Genomic DNA, 17,101 nt, shown 5'->3' with positions numbered 1-17,101 from the left:
CTCTTTTCCCAGTTATACCTGCATCTTGGTCTGAAGGTGCTCCTTCTCTTTCCTGATTCCTTCTACCTTTATCCTATACAAGCACTTCTCCCAGGCAAAAACCATTATGGCATTTGATTCTCAGAGGACCCAGATCAAAATAGGGATCAGTGAAAAAATCCTAGAAGAGTGTTCATAAATAATAAGACTGTAGATACACTTGCAGAAGAGATTTATGTACCAAGATGTCCTGGATCCATTCTTCAAAATCTTTGTGGGAATGGTGTTGAAATGGATTCTGGTTCAATAGGTGTCTGGTGGACCCAAGATGCTATATTTCTAAGAAGCTCCAAGGAGGTACTGATGCTGTTGGTCCAGGGACCAGTTTGAGCAGCAAGGGACTGGATTCTTTATTTACCCCCTCAGTCTCTCCTCCCTGGGAGGGGCTGACTGTGAGGACCACATCAGTAGGCTCTGAACCTCTGGCTAACAGTTAGGTTTGGCCATTGAGGAGCACTGGCAAGAGATCAGGGGGCAGGAGGAGGATGAGGCCAGAGGTTTTTATTCCTCTGGGGATTGCTTCTGCTGGGTTGCCATAGGATGGATGAGCCCCTCTATTAGAGACCACAACTCCCATCAGGTACATTTCTCCAGTTTTCTCTCTCGCAGAACTCCAGTAACTGCTCTCTCCCTTCCCCCTTTAGGCCTGGATTGGTAATGGCTCCCTACTGTCATCAGCCTCTGAGTACTGCATCATCCCTTGTGGCTCTTAGTAGCTGCCCACATATCTGTAATTAGTCCGTTAGTAAATGGTCCTCATTTCCCCAGCCAAATGTACCATCTGTCACCTGCTGGGACCCTGACTACTACAAGTGCCATTCAATGCAGATTTTTTTTTAATAACAGCAGAAAACTGGAAACAACCTAATTGTGCATCATTAAAAAATGATTAAATAAATTATGGTACATCTGCATAATAGTGTTATATGCAACCATTAAAAAGGATGCAATAGATCTATATTCACCTACATGGAAAGATGCCTAAGCCGCTTGTTCAATGAAAAAAAGGGTGGGGGGGATGTTCAAAATAGCATGCATAGTAGGAACCCATTGCTTTAAAAAGTTTTAAAAAAAATGCATTTGTTAAGGCTTGGATTGCAAGTAACAACCACCCTGCTCAAGACAAACCTAACTGAAAAGAATTGGGAGATGGGGAGTGATTCTGGCTCCATCTTTTTCTATTACTCGTCTCTGCTTTTCTGTATAGTGGCTTCACTCTCAGGCAGGCCATCTTTAAGTGGGGACAGAGCAAGCCCCAGCCTACTTATGACAGCTGAGGACCTCAGCAGAGAGGGTCTTTTTCCCATCTGCTTTAACAAGAAATCCTGGGCTGAAGGAATTGGAATGGGCTTGGACATACACTAATCTGAACCACTCAGAATGAGAGTGGGGGAAGGAGGCTCCCCCAAAAAAGAGGGTGTCTCTTTCCCGAGTAGGAGAGGCAAGACAGGTATAAGCAACAGAGATCCACCCTAGAGGGAATATTTGCAGTAGATCTTTGTTATCCTTCTTGGCTGCCCAGCATCAAAACCCTTTCCTATCCAGGTACCCTACCTTCTGGGGCACCCACAGTGGAGCCTACCTCCCATTATGCATGCTGAAAATACCAGAAATGCACTTTCTCAGCTCCCTTTCTGCAAGGCAAAACACACGACCTGGCCAGGCCACTCAGATGCTCCCATCTCTGGCTTGGACTATGAAGCCAGTGACACCAAAAAGGGCCTGTGCAGACTCCATCCTGGTGTAGGGTGCAGCTTGGCATGATTTGGGGCATTGTTCTTGGTTGTGGAGCCTTCGGGGCTGGTTCTCTGGCCCTTGTGGGATCTGTGAGCTATGAATAAAACCTCATATTAAATCCCCTTTCTTCTTAAATTATCCACAGAGTTAATTTCTGCTACTTGCAATCAAGAAGCTTGATTAATGCCTATAAGTAGGTGTGCATGTTTGAATACATATGAAGTATTTTTGTAAAGATAAAATAAATGTGAATGTTGGTTACCTGTGGGAAGTAGGACTGGGAAAGTGGAAAGGGGAAAGGAGCTTTTGCTTTCGCTTTATGCCCTTTTGTACTGTTGGAATTTGCTTTTTTGTACCATGTATCTTACTTTTATAATGAAACAACTAGTTAGTAAAGTATAAGAAAAGACATCTTAGTAAATAGAATAATACAAGGAAGCAGTTGCTCAGGATTTTCAAGAAACCAAGTCTTCATTAGACATTGAGAAGAAAGTTGTTCTCATCTCTATTGGTGAATGAGGCCAAATCTGGAAATGAGTGACTGTGTACACTCACACCTTGTTTTATTGTGCTTTCCTTTATCATGCTTCCCAGATGTGGCATCTTTTATAGAGTGAAGGTTTGTGGCCACCTGGCATGGGGTAAGTCTATGAGCACCATTTTTCCACCAGCACTTGCCTACTTTGTATCACTGTCACATTTTGGTAATTCTTGTAGTATTTCCACATTTTTCATTATGATTTCATCTGTTATGGTGATCTGTGATCAGTGATTTTTGATGTTCAGTTCAGTTCAGTCGCTCAGCCGTGTCTGACTCTTTGTGACCCCATGAATTGCAGCACGCCAGGCCTCTCTGTCCATCACCAACTCCCGGAGTCTATCCAAACCCATGTCCATCGAGTCGGTGATGCCATCCAACCATCTCATCCTCTGTCGTCCCCTTCACTTCCTGCCCCCAATCCTTCCCAGCATTAGGGTCTTTTCCAATGAGTCAACTCTTCGCATGAGGTGGCCAAAGTATTGTAGTTTCAGCTTCAACATCAGTCCTTCCAATGAACACCCAGGATTGATCTCCTTTAGGATGGACTGGTTGGATCTCCTTGCAGTCCAAGGGACTCTCAAGAGTCTTCTCCAACACCACAGTTCAAAAGCATCAATTCTTTAGCACTCAGCTTTCTTCAGTGTCCAACTCTCACATCCATGCATGACCACTGGAAAAACCATAGCCTTGACTAGACGGACTTTTGTTGGCAAAGTAATGTCTCTGCTTTTAGATATGCTATCTAGGTTGGCCATAACCCTCCTTCCAAGGAGTAAGTGTCTTTTAATTTCATGGCTGCAATCACCATCAGCAGTGATTTTGGAGCCCAAAAAAATAAAGTCTGACACTGTTTCCACTGTTTCCCCATCTATTTCCCATGGAGTGATGGGACCAGATGCCATGATCTTAGTTTTCTGAACGTTGAGCTTTAAGCCAACTTTTTCACTCTCTTCTTTCACTTTCATCAAGAGGCTCTTTAGTTCTTCTTCACTTTCTGCCATAAGGGTGTTGTCATCTGCATATCTGAGGTTATTGATATTTCTCCCGGCAATCTTGATTCCAGCTTGTGTTTCTTCCAGCCCAGCGTTTCTCATGATGTACTCTGCATATAAGTTAAATAAACAGGGTGACAATATACAGCCTTGACGTACTTCTTTTCCTATTTGGAACCAGTCTGTTGTTCCATGTCCAGTTCTAAGTGTTGCTTCCTGACCTGCATACAGGTTTCTCAAGAGACAGGTCAGACGGTCTGGTATTCCCATCTCTTTCAGAATTTTCCACAGTTTATTGTGATCCACACAGTCAAAGGCCTTGGCATAGTCAATAAAGCAGAAATAGATGTTTTTCTGGAACTCTCTTGCTTTTTTGATGATCCAGTGGATGTTGGCAATTTGATCTCTGGTTCCTCTGCCTTTTCTAAAACCAGCTTGAACATCTGGAAGTTCACGGTTCACATATTGCTGAAGCCTGGCTTGGAGAATTTTGAGCATTACTTTACTAGCATGTGAGATGAGTGCAATTGTGCAGCAGTTTGTGCATTCTTTGGCATTGCCTTCCTTTGGGATTGGAACGAAAACTGACCTTTTCCAGTCTTGTGGCCACTGCTGAGTTTTCCAGATTTGTTGGTATATCGAGTGCAGCGCTTTCACAGCATCATCTTTGAGGATTTGAAATAGCTCAACTGGAATTCCATCACCTCCACTAGCTTTGTTCGTAGTGATGCTTTCTAAGGCCCACTTGACTTCACATTCCTGGATGTCTGGCTCTAGGTGAGTGATCACACCATCGTGATTATCTGGGTCGTGAAGATCTTTCTTGTACAGTTCTTCTGTGTATTCTTGCCACCTCTTCTTAATATCTTCTGCTTCTATTAGGTCCATACCATTTCTGTCCTTTATCGAGCCTATCTTTGCATGAAATGTTCCTTTGGTATCTCTAATTTTCTTGAAGAGATCTCTAGTCTTTCCCATTCTGTTGTTTTCCTCTATTTCTTTGCACTGATCACTGAGGAAGGCTTTCTTATCTCTCCTTGCTATTTAACTATTGCAAAAAGATTACAACTCACCAAGGGCTTAGATGATGCTTAGCACTTTCGGCAATAAAGTATTTTTAAATTGAGGTATTTACATTGTGTTTTCAGACTATGGCACACTTACTACAGTACAGTGTAAACATAACTTTGATATGCACTGGGAAACCAAAAGTCACGTAACCCGCCTTTTTGCAATGGCTTGGCACCGGACCCGCGTTATCTCTGAGGTATCACTGTACCATCTCCAACACTGCCAGTGATTGGCTCTGTCCCCATTAACTCATCTGCTCAAACATGTTCCATGATTATCCATTACTCACAGAATAAATCCCTGGTACTGAAGCATTTTGCAATCTGAGCCCTGTGTACTTTGAAGACTTCCCCTCATTTTACTCTTCACCTGAGACTTTCTTTTCCAGCCCACTGGCCCAGACCCTAAGGGCATTACCACCTTCTTTTGATCTGCCAAAGCCATGACCCTTATTCCTTCCTCACACCCTCATCCAGTTTTGTTCTGTATTATAATTCTACATACAAGACATAATCCTTTTAACAATCATGTACTGAACACCTACTCAACATCTAGCTTTTTGCTAGACTTTGGGGCCACAGCTCACAGTCTATGGAAACCAGTTACCCCAGATCAGAATGTTAACCTCTGTTATTGCGATGAACAGGAAGGAAGCTAAAGCAATTTGCTGGCTGGGCTGCTCTTATTAGAATCTTTGTCTTTCCCTCTGCCTGGATTGCACTCTCTCCAAATGTCAGCATTACTTGATTGCTCAATTCCTTCAGGTCTCTGTGAAAATGTCACCTTCTCAGTGATTTCTTCTCTACCCAACCTATTATAAAGTGACATCCCAGCCTTTAGCCCATTTACTTGGATTTTGTTATGTTCTGTTTCTTGTTTAAAAACATATCACAATTTGAAATACAAGTTACTTACTTGCTTGTGCCTGTCTCTTTCCCCTGTCAGGCCCAGGATGGCAGGGAATTTTATTTTCCATTCTCTGCAGTTTCTCCAGCACCTAAAACAGTGCCTGGCACATAGTAGGCACTCAATAAATACTTGTTGAGATAGAAAGAGCACTGGACTAGATGTCAGAAGACCTGGGTCCTAGTCACAGCTCTCCCACACGACAGTTACGTGACTTTTGGTTTCCCAGTGCATATCAAGGCCACAGTTGTGTGGCCTTTAGCAAGACATAACGTCTTCAAGCCTTAATTGTTGTTGTACAGTTGCTAAGTCGTGTCCAACTCTTTGTGACCCCAAGCACTGTACCAGGCCAGTCCTCCCTGTCCCTTACTATCTATGAGAGTTGCCCAAATTCATGTCCATTGAGCTCTTGATGCCATCCAACCATCTCATCCTCTATTGCCCTCTTCTCCTTCTGCCTTCAATCTTTCCCAGCATCAGGGTCTTTTCCAATGAGTGGGCTGTTCATATCAGCCTTAGTTAACTGCTGTAAATTGAAGTGATAGTCTGGGCCCTTCCCCGTGGCTGACAGCACTGCTGTTAAGGATTAAACAGTGGGTCTCAAACTTTAACGTGCTTTAGAATCACCTAGAGGGCTTAAGATACAAGTGACTGGACTCCTTATTCGGTTTCCGATTCAGTAGGTCTGAGTAAGATGAGAAAACTTGCATTTGTAAAATGTCACAGATGGTGGTGCTTCAAGAACCACTGATGAAGAGACATGAAGGTATAGGAGGTGCTTGTAGCCCTAACGCCTGTCCCAGACAGAACGGCACTGATGGCCGGGCAGGACATTGTGGGAAGACAGAGTGGACCCAACTGTACCTTAACTCAGTCAACGACCCTTTAGGAGGCGCCGGGTTAGTGCCGGGTGCTGAGGGTCAGCGGCGCGTGCCACAGGCCTATGAGGCTGTGGTCTCAGACCTCGGCCCAGTGGTCGGGAGCTCGCAGCGTTAGGAGGGCTGGAGAGGTCGCTCCGACCTCCGTACGGGGCAGGAAGTCTCTGGAGCTGCGAGGAGGACCCCAAGCGGGCGCCGAAAACTCAAAGTCGAACTCGCGAGCTCGGCGGCGGACGCTGCCTGGAGCTTCCCGGAACCCGCGGTCCACCCCGCCCGGTTCCCCGCCCCCGGTGTGGGCGATCGAGGCGCGCTCTCGCCCCGGGCGCGCGCCGGGCACACAGTAGGCGCGCGCCCCGACCCTCCGCACACGGCCGGCACACAGTAGGCGCGCGGGCCGGCGGAAGTGGGCGCCGGCGTGCGGTATCCGGGGGCGGAGCTGGCGCGGCCGGCCCAGCGCACAGACCCGGGCCGCGGGCCGCGATGGGTGAGGGCGGGTTGCCCCCGGCCTTCCAGCTGCTGCTGCGCGCCTGTGATCAGGGAGACACGGAGACTGCGCGGCGGCTGCTGGAGCCGGGGGCTGCGGAACCCGCGGAGCGCTGCGCGGAGCCCGAGGCGGGCGCGGAGCCGGCGGGGCCCGAGGCGGCCGGGCCCGGGGCGGCGGCCGGAGCGCCGGTGCCCGTGGACTGCTCGGACGAGGCGGGCAACACGGCGCTGCAGTTCGCGGCGGCCGGGGGCCACGAGCCGCTGGTGCGCTTCCTGCTGCGACGCGGCGCCTCGGTCAACAGCCGCAACCACTACGGCTGGAGCGCGCTCATGCAGGCGGCCAGGTGAGGGGGTCGGGGGTGCCGGGGAGCCTGGGTGGTGTCTAGTGACCCCCTGGGGGCGGGTGAGCTCAGGCGGTCGAACCTGCCCGGCGGCCCCCCGCAGACGCTCCGGGAGGTTAAGAGTGAAGTACTGGTTCGAGAGAGTTGAAATCGCAAACTTTGAGCTCCTAGGGATACGAACTAGATAGAAGTGGACGCGTTTTTTAATAACGTAAAATCAGAATCCTAAAAGCATCGGCCTTTCAAACACAGAATCTGGAGACAGCAAATAGAATCTTAGAGTCTTAGAACCTTAGTGATGTTCATTGCAGCAAGAGTTTCCCAAGGAACCTACCTACCCACCCTGGCTTGGTGTTGGGGATGCTGCGGTACTCAGATAAAGTCCCCACGGAAGCAGTGCATATGCCAGTGGGCGGGCCAGGCAAAGGAACAGACTTAAGGGGGGACAATCTGAGGGAGCTCTTGGAGAGCCGACTCAGTTTTAGGAAGCGAGGGAAGGTTTCTGGTAAGGATGAGGTATATATTGTCGAGACCTAAAGATAACTAAGAGTTGACCTGGATAGAGGGCGTGAAAGATGGGTGATAGGTGCAAAGGTTTGGAAGCTAAAGTGAAATATGCATTCATAGGGCTGCTAGAAGGTTGTTGTGGCTGGAAGGGGTTGGGAGTAGTGGGAGATGAGTCCTCTCTGGAGAGAAAGAGGCAGATGCCTGGTAGCAAAGCTGGGAAAAGTGACAGTTCGTAAGGGCACTGGGGAGTAATGGAGTGTTCTAGGCAGAGCAAGTGACAGAATGAGATTTATGTTTGGAAAGATCACTTTTACTGCAGTTTGAGGATGGAATGGAGGAGTGAGCTAGAATCAGAAAGTCTGGTTAGGAAAGGATTGCAGCAACCCAGAAAGAGATGGTGGTGGCCTGGAGCAGAGCAGATAGCTGTGGGAGAGCAAAGAAATGAGTTTGAGATGTATTCAGGAAATAGGATGAACCAGACTTGAAATTCTGGTATAGAGAAACTCTGGGGGGACTTCCCTGGTGGTCCAGTGACTGAGACTTCACGCTCCCGATGCAGGAGGCTCGGGTTCAATCCCTGATCAGGGAGCCAGTTCCCACATGCCACAAGTAAGAGTTCACATGCCACAACTAAAGATCCTGCGTGCCGCAACTAAGACCCCGTGGGGCCAAATAAATAAATAATTTTTTTTTAGAAGAAACTCAGGTATACTGTGAAGTCTCACTCCTGTCAGCCATCTACTTAGATCCCACCCAGTTTTTTGGAGAAATTTCCCAAGGAAGGGACAGAGGTCATTTGTAATTTTGATGAAAGTGAAAGTCACCCAGTCCTGTCCGACTCTTTGCGACCCCATGGACTGTACAGTCCATGGAATTCTCCAGACTAGAATACTGGAGTGGATAGCCGTTCCCTTCTCCAGGAGCTCCTCCCAACTTAGGGATCGAACCAGGTCTCCCGCATTGCAGGCGGATTCTTTACCAGCTGAGCCACCAGGGAAGCCCAGGAATACTAGAGTGGGTAGCCTATCCCTTTTCCAGAGGATCTTCCTGACCCAGGAATTGAACCGGGGTCTCCTGCATTGCAGGTGGATTCTTTATCAGCTGAGCTACTAGGTAATTTTGATGGATATTGCCAAATTGCTCTCCATGCAGGTGTATTACTTTCCATGGCTGTTGTGACAACTTATTACAAAGCTAGCAGCAACCACATCACTCTGACCTCTGCTTTGTCATCACATTTTCTGACTCCTCTACCTCCCTCTTCTATTTTTAAAGATCCCTTGTGATTCCATTGAGCTCATCTGGATAATCTCCCCATCTCAAGGTCAGCTGATTAATTTCCCCTTTCCCACAGAACTTAACAGGTTCTGGGAATTAGGATCTGGACGTCTTTGGGGAGCCCATTACTCTACTGACACAGTAGTGGTACCAGTTTACTCTCCCCGAAGCAGTGTCTATGAGTGCCTGTTTTTCTACAACCTCTCCAACAGAGTATATTATTAAACTTTTGGATTTTTGCATCTGATGAATGAAAAATATCTCAGTGTGGCTGTGATTTGCATTTGTTAAACTGAGTAAAGTAAAACATCTTTCCATATGTATGAGCCATTTGATTTTCTCAAAGGCATTGAAATCACAACATTCTTACCCATAATCTTCTCATTATGACCCAGTTATATTTTATTTCTGAGTTCATTTCCAAGTGTCACACGGTTGCTCTAATCTAATTTGTATTGCAGGAAAATTTTTATTCTGCATCATTTTCAAATATGTCATTTTCAACTACTTTGTGATATATCATCCACGGGCAGTACTGTGCTTTGCTTAACCATACATTAGCCCTCGGGCATTTATTTCAGTCTATAAACACACCTAGGGAGCGCATCCCAGCTGTAACACTCGGCTGCCCATTCTCATGGGTAATGCAGTGTGTTATGCATCTATCAGTGTATCAGGGACCCTTTGTCTTAAGACACCTGATTTCTTGCCCAGCACTGTCTGGGGGTGCCCGTAAAGTCTTTTGGGCTATGGACCTTACTTCTGAGGTTCCCTGTCTCTTTTCGTGGCCCCATCCACTCTTCCAGGCTTTAAAACTCCAGGTGAGTCCTCATTCCAGTAACTGTCTGTGCCATCCTCTCTCTCCTTCCCCTCTGTCTTAGTCCAGGGCACACATTTATAAGTGTCTTCCTACTGCTCTCTCTTTTTCCAAGTGTGCCTTCTGTAATCCCTCCTCTGTAGAGCTTCCAGATCTTTCTGAAATGATGTTTGGTTGTATGTGTCCCGCAATGGCTCCCTTGGATCAGGATGGCCAAGCGCGTGGCTGTGTGCTGACACATTCCTGTCTTGTGCTTTTCCTCCGTGAAAGCAGGCGTGCCTCAGAGGTGGTGCTCCCAGCAGCCACCACTTTCAACGAAGTGAGCATCTATTTATTGTCACAGCTCTCTGTGTTCCAGAGCTCATCATTGGATCAAGACCACCAGAGACCCTGTGCCTGGACTGCAGTTGGGTCTCTTGTGAATGTTTCGGCATCAGAGATGGTGTCATTCATGTTTTTTTTTTTTTTTCTATCCTTAAAATAACCTTTATTGAGTACTTATTTTGTGTCAAGCTAAGTGCTGCAAATGAGTTAATTCATTCATTCTTTGCAAAATCTGAGAATTTTGCAAAATCCGAGTGCTGTCTTTACCATTTTACAGATAAAGAATTGAGGCTCAGAGAAGTTAGTTCACTTGTCCAAGGCCACACAGCTATGAAGGGACAGAGTCAGATTCACACCTAGGCAGGTGCTCCAGAGCCTGTGCTCCCAGCTATGAGTCCCATAACTCACTGTTTTCCTCTTGGTATGGGCCACAAGGAAGCCACTTGCCAAATGTGCTTAACGCTAAAGGGACAGGTTGTGTGGTGTTTATTTTGGCTCCAATTTCACTCTTGACTTCCTTACTTTCCTTCTCCTGCCCTTCACTTCTCTGCCTGCCAGCGTGGCAGAGCTGGCCTTTCCGCCCAGGGCTCTTTGAGAGTGGGCGTGTATGCCAGGTCTTTCAACACAGGTGTTAATTGCTGAAATTAATTGGTAATCATAACAGCTGCTCAGAAAGCCCTGAGCTTCCCTATCTTCAGTAATTACCTGTTAGAAAGTTAGCATCCCCCAAATTATCTCAGCTTTCGTTGAATCATTTTTTATATTTTCAGCCTAATTTTCAATGTCCTCTTGGGCTACTCCTGAATTCAGAAAGCATTCCGAGTGTCAGCATTCACTGCTTAGATTTAGGCCTTTCCTTCCTCTGTGAGTTTGTTATACCAGAAGAACTGGAGTTTCAGATCTTAGGGTCTAGGTTCAAGTTTTGACTCTATCACTTCCAAATTGAGAGATTCTGGATTATTGCTTTCCAGTGTAATCTTCAGATTCCTCGTCTGTGAAATACATTATTAGCAGTTTATCTCAGGGCTTACTAAGATCCAATAGATAAAAACAGGACAGTATCTTGTTATCTGCTGCTAGATTTTTATCTCATGCTAAATAGTGTAATATCTCATGACTAAATAGAGTAATCTTTTTTTTTTGTTTGTTATTTTAATCTCTAATTTATTTAGTATTCATGCATTTTTTCTTTATTTTTGTACCAGAAAAAAAAATAATTTTCCCACACATTAGAATGTAGTTAACTTCCAAATCTTCAACTGTGAAATTTGTTTATTCTCTTTCCTAATAGAGTAATCTTTTATAGCTATTTCTGTTGCCTGTTTTGACCATCCTCTTTGGTTATGCCAAGTGTTCATTCACTCATTCATTTGACAGACTTGCCTGAGCTCTGCTCAAGTGCACAGTCTAACAGGAAGACATAATTATAGAAGGAGGGCCCAGGCACATCAGTAAGGGTGAAGACAGGGGATTGTGGGTTTTCAGGTGAGGTGCGCCTGAGCTGATGTGGGGGCATCATCTGGAAGCCGCTCAGAGGAAGTGGGATCTGAACTGAGTCCTGCAGCAGGATAGAGGATGTGCTTAGTCAATAAGGACAGGAGGGTCAGAAAGGCAGGTGGCAGAGGCGTGGACAGAGAATAATTGCCGAGTGCAGGTGAGCACAGCTGGAGTACAGCATGGGAGTTGGGAAGAAATGAGGTTGACGAAGTTGGCAGTCCTTTCCGGGCAGTGGGACATGGGGCAGTAGCCATGAGATATAGGTTTGGAGAATATCATTGTGAAGGACGGGCAGGGAGACAGGCTGGAGTTACAGCTCTCTGCCTTTTTGCCAGATTCTGGCCACTCTTGGAGAAGGGGCGGGACAGGCCTGGCCCCCCTGCAGCTGGGGAAGCCGGTTCACCAAGCGCTCCCTCCACACTCTGCAGGTGGGGTGACCCGGGGCTGTTAAGGTTCATGGCTCAGAAGGTATTTGTAAGTTCAGAACATTGTTCAGCCTTAGCTCTGCCTCCACAGGGAGGAGGGAGGCCCTGTGTTTAGATGAGAGACAAAACCGCTTCCGGAAAGGAGGGAGCGCCACAGGAGATTCATTCAAAAGCTGCCTCACAGATGCAGGCCTCCTGCCGACGTTACGGTCTTGTAAAACCTGGCATCGGGGGCTCCCCTCCTTGTTGTTCTTTCCTTTTAGTCCAAGACTCCTTCCAGCTCTGAGCCCAGAAAGAGTGCTCTAGCCCCAAATGCTGCAAAACAGAACTCTTCTGCCCTCTGGTGGCAGAAGAAGGAAGAGATTTTCCTGGGAAGAGGCATCTGTTTCCCTCTTCCTGGTATCAGAGTTGGTGGGTATTTGTCTGTCTCCCCAGCAGGGGAGGTTGCTCCAGTTTCCCTGGAGAGGGTCTGGCCCAGACCAGATTCTCAGCCGCCAGCAAGGGACATTCCAGCCAGCAGGGGGCACCAGGCCTCTGGGGAGAGGTGCCCCAGCCCGCCTCTGCTGACCACAGCTATGCCACACCTCTTGGCATGGGGTCTGTGGACTTTCTGTGCATGTGTGTTTGGGGCTGGGGAGGGTAGATGTGAGTCAGACGTGGGCCCTGCCCCTGGGGAGTGAGAGCACAGGCAGAGAGGCAGCTTACCCAGCTCTGAAGCAGAATCACATGAACTCTCTGCCATGCAGGAAGCAGCGAGGTGTGGGGCAGCAGGATTCAGACAGACTGGGGTTCTGACCCTGTGGATGTCACTCACCAGCTGGGAGACCTTGGCATGTTGTGTGATGTAAAAATGTTTAAATGATTACCATTCTAATAGCTGACACTTATGTAGTGCTTCCTTTGGACAAGCACTGTTCTAGGTACTTTATGTATATTATATATTTATATATATTAACTCATTTAATCCTCCCCAGCTCTTTTAGTAGATACAATCATATCCCCACTTTAGAGATGAGGAAGTGAAGGCACAAGAAAGCTAAAGTTCTTTCTCCAGGATATGCAGTGGATGGCAGAGCTGGATTCAAAACTAGACAGGGTGCTGTCTTGCCCTTGTGGTGGTGCAGACACAGGGCCAGCACAGTGCAGCACCAGAGGCAGCTATTACAATGTTAAAAATTAATGATTCAGTAATTAATAATTTAATAATTGATGTGCTTAGTCACTCAGTCATGTCCAACTCTTTGCGACCCCAGGTACTGTAGCCTACCAGGCTTCTCTGTCCATGGGGATTCTCCAGGCGAGAATACTACAGTGGGATGCCATGCCCTCCTCCTGGGGATCTTTCCAATCCAGGGATAGAACCCAGGTCTCCTGCATTGTAGGAGTATTCTTTATCGACTGAGCTACCAGGGAAGCCCTAGTAATTTATAATTAAGTGATTACATGAGCTTTCTCCTCATCGGGTGTCTTGTGTCACTAATTGTCCATCTCCCTGGCAGATTTGGGCACGTGAGCGTGGCACATCTTCTTTTGGATCATGGGGCTGATGTCAATGCCCAGAACCGCCTGGGGGCCAGTGTGCTCACCGTGGCCTCTCGGGGTGGACACCTGGGCGTGGTAAAGCTGCTCCTGGAAGCTGGTGCCTTCGTGGACCATCACAAACCCTCAGGCGAGGGGGACAGCGGGGATGAGCTGCTGGACATCACAGCCCTGATGGCTGCCATCCAGCATGGACATGAGGCTGTGGTGCGTCTGCTGATGGAGTGGGGTGCAGACCCCAACCATGAGGCCCGGACTGTGGGCTGGAGCCCGCTGATGCTGTCAGCACTCATCGGGAGGCTTGGCATGGCCCAGCAGCTAGTGGAGAAGGGGGCCAACCCTGACCACCTCAGTGTGCTAGAGAAGACTGCCTTCGAGGTGGCACTCGACTGCAAGCACAGGGACCTTGCAGACTACCTGGACCCGCTGACCACCGTCAGGCCCAAGACAGGTCAGGCTGTGCCACCACTAACCTACCCACTCGTCCCACCGTGGCTTCCCAGAGGACCCCGATTTGTGTTTAAACAGCAAAAGACAAGGTCTGCCCGAACAAAAGGGCCTGCCGAAATCATAGTCCAGCCCACGGGGCAGGGAAACTTAAGACGTGGCATGCAGGTGCCTGGCCCACCCTCCAGAGAGTGATCTGTAGCTCTCGGAAGAGCCTGGACTCCTGCACAGCAAGGCCTCTCCTTCCTAACCGGATGATTCTGGTGTAGGAGGTTCTGGGACCCTTCTAGAAAGCGATCAGCAAACTTCTTCTGAGAAGGACCACATAACAAATATTTTAGGCTTTGTGGGCCATACAGTCTGTTTTAATGCCTCAGTTTTGCTAAAGTAGAAGAGGCCTACGTGATATGTCAAGGGTGGGTGGGGCTGTGTTCCAGGAAAACTCTAATTCTAAAAACAGGCGTAGCGGCAGGTTTGGCAACCTCAGCTCTTAGGGCACTGTGCCTAACCTCAACTGCCAATGACCAGTCCCCAAAGACTAATTCACAGAAAATTCAGCCTACTTTTGAGTTGTGTTTTTGTAGCATCTATTAGTGTATCCTGTTTCTTTTTTCTTTTTGCCATCTTTCTGGCATATAAAGAGCTGTCTAAGCAATCCTTAGCAAATCTGCCACAGAACATACCATGTTTCAAAACCCCTAGTTCATCATGTGTAACAGAATCATGTAATGTAGAGTTGCACAGCCACAGTGCCCTCTGTCAGTAATGGGTCTGATTTCTGCGTCATTCCTGAGACAGCCCGGGCTGTAAGGCCAGGCTGCAGCATGTGAGCATTTAAGGCTGAAAGGTAAAAATTGGAAGAAAAGGTCTTCAGACAAACTGGCTAAAAAGACTTGAAAGTATTGCAAAGTTTGATACCATCCAGCGAATATGCCGGAGAAGGCAATGGCATCCCACTCCAGTACTCTTGCCTGGAGAATCCCATGGATGGAGGAGCCTGGTGGGCTGCAGTCCATGGGGTCGCTAGGAGTCAGAGACGACTGAGCGACTTCACTTTCACTTTTCACTTTCATGCATTGGAGAAGGAAATGGCAACCCACTCCAGTGTTCTTGCCTGGAGAATCCCAGGGACGGCGGAGCCTGGTGGGCTGCTGTCTATGGGGTCGCACAGGGTCTGACACGACTGAAGCGACTTAGCAGCAGCAGCAGCAGAGAATATGCAAATAGTCCCGTCAATGAAATTGTAAATCAACTACACTTCAACTTAAAAAAAATTCAAGTGGCCCATTTAAAAAATAAAAAAACCCATCAATCAAAAGATGTTGCAAATTTGAGAAATGCTTATTAGAAATACACTGTCTGGTCAGAAAACTCTAAAATAAGCATGTTGTAAAACTGTGTAACAACAGAGAGATGGCAAAAACGAACAGAACACCAAAACAGAAGGGAAAAAGAAGTCAAGTCTAAGAAAACCTGCCTGAAACCAGAAGACCTCTTTCCTTTGCGCGGATGGGGACAGTGAGGGCCAGAGAGGAGTAGAGGCTGGTCTCAGGTCACACACCTGTTAGAAGCTGTGTGACACTTAGAGGGTGGGGGGTTCCGTGGGAAGAGCACGGGGATGTGACCCCACCCAGCTCTAGCCTTTGTGGGGCCTCTGGGATCTGGACACACTTGTAACTCTCTCTTAGCCTCCCTGTGTCTCTTGTGTAAAATGGAGTCGCTGACAACTACCAGGTGGTCATGAGCAGAAAACAAGCTGGCCTCTGGTGTGTGAGCCCTCTGGCCAGAACGTGGCGGTTCAGCATCAGGTCCCGGGCAGAGCTGCAGTTAGAAGTTAGGGCTCCAGTCTCACCCAGGGTGTTTTTCTTGACTCAAGGCCACTGCCCACCCTTAAAGGCTTTGGGTGGTGTCATTGTAGCCGAGATGGGAAAGGGAAATGCCTCCTCCCATCCCTGCTGTGCCTCCACGCCTGACGGGCAGGCTCTTACCTCCCCCTTGGGGGCGTTCATCCATGTTGCAGGTGAGGGAGGTCAGGCTCGGGACTGGGGTCAAGCGACTTGCTCAAGGCCTCTGCCCTAGAAGTGGATGGTCAGGGACATGTGCTCCATCTATGGGTGCTGAGCTGTGCCTCCTGTGCAGCCGATTCCTCCTTCCTCAGATTCCTCCAGCTGGGTTTCTGGGGCCTTAGCTCCCCACGAGCCTCCTTACGGACTGCCCTGGCACTCTAGGGAAGCAATGCCCTCCTCTCCTCAAAACGTGGAGGTGCAGACACAGTGGTGGGCATAGCCAAGGTCACCCTCTACCTGGCTCCACCTGGCCTTGCCCATGCTGGCTGAGGGACCTTGGACCAGTTGCTTCCATTCACCAAGCTTCCGTTTTGTCTCCCATAAGTGAGGGGCGGGGGTACCCCTGCCTCACAGGACCACTGTGAGGATCAGGTGAGGTCACCCCAGCCTAGAGAGAGCACGTGAGAGATGCTGGAAGCTGCCGTCACCCGTTACTGTCGCTGTCGTAATTGACGGGACCAGGTCACGGTTACTAGCAGACTTCCCTGTCGAGCGGACACAGGTTTGAGGCTCAGCTCTCACTTTGTGGCTGGGAGGCCTCGGCATGTTCATTGTCCCTCTAGGACTCCAATTTCCTCTTTCATAAAACAGCCGTAATGAATGCACTTGCCTCGTGAGGTCCTCTGAGCAGTAGGAAGATAATGCCGGTAGTACCCCGGAGTACCCCAGAGCCTGGCACATAGAGAGCAGTGAGCGGAAGCTACCAAAATGGATTTGTACTCACCATTTGTTCATTCCAGTATTCTGCAAGTATTTGTTGACTGCCAATGTACCAGGTACCATTCTAGGCACCAGTGAACAAACCAGATCCAACCTCTGCCCTTGAGGACCTTGGCTTCTGGAGGAGAGACAGGCAAGAAATAGGAAATAAGCATGTTAAGTAAGTTACATAGTATGATAGGTGGTAAGTACTGTGGTGAGGAAGAAAACAAGAGCGAGGTGGAGGATTTGGGAGCAGTGGAGGTACTGGGTGGTGCAGGCCACCATGTGAAGCAGGGTCATAGGGTGGCCCCCGAGAGGAGCTGAGAGTTCAGCTGAGTTGCAGGAGCTGAGAAAGTGCTCCATTCAGGCTCTCAGAGAAGAGCCTTCAAAGGCCATGTTACTAATAATGACAGATTATTAAACAGATAGTGTTTGGCCCCAGCTCTTTTTGTGAGATGCTAGGAAACCCGCCCCCCACCCCCATCAGGGCCTTGGAGACTCCCAGCTCTCT

The 17,101-nt window shown here is 48.2% G+C and overlaps 2 protein-coding genes across 7 annotated transcripts in view; one reads left to right on the top strand and one right to left on the bottom strand.

Annotated features, from left to right (window-relative positions):
• The window catches only part of GALNT12 (polypeptide N-acetylgalactosaminyltransferase 12), a 60,545-nt gene that overhangs the window by 43,215 nt on the left and 229 nt on the right, over positions 1-17,101 (bottom strand). For 2 of the 4 annotated variants that reach the window (XM_081511992.1, XM_081512020.1), the window contains exon 2: positions 16,613-16,726. In XM_081511992.1, coding sequence (XP_081368118.1) covers positions 16,613-16,671 — 59 coding nt within the window. In that variant the 5' untranslated portion in view covers positions 16,672-16,726. Of the gene's footprint in view, positions 1-16,612; positions 17,093-17,101 lie in introns of those variants that run through there. The other 2 variants (XM_081512000.1, XM_081512009.1) reach the window with 1 other exon arrangement.
• Positions 6,465-17,101, top strand: part of ANKS6 (ankyrin repeat and sterile alpha motif domain containing 6) — a 54,023-nt gene continuing 43,386 nt past the window's right edge. For all 3 annotated transcript variants that reach the window (XR_014060073.1, XM_081511962.1, XM_081511951.1), the window contains exons 1-2: positions 6,465-6,991; positions 13,336-13,826. Coding sequence is in view for 2 of the 3 variants with exons in the window: in XM_081511962.1 (XP_081368088.1) it covers positions 6,645-6,991; positions 13,336-13,826 (838 nt within the window). In the remaining variant the exon portion in view is untranslated. The remainder of the gene's footprint in view (positions 6,992-13,335; positions 13,827-17,101) is intronic.

The sequence above is a fragment of the Giraffa tippelskirchi genome, chromosome 1 (genome assembly GCF_054371585.1).
Source record: "Giraffa tippelskirchi isolate mGirTip1 chromosome 1, T2T-mGirTip1v1.2.pri, whole genome shotgun sequence".
In the NCBI taxonomy this organism is placed as follows: Eukaryota; Metazoa; Chordata; class Mammalia; order Artiodactyla; family Giraffidae; genus Giraffa; species Giraffa tippelskirchi.
This window is presented reverse-complemented; position numbering and strand designations above follow the sequence as displayed.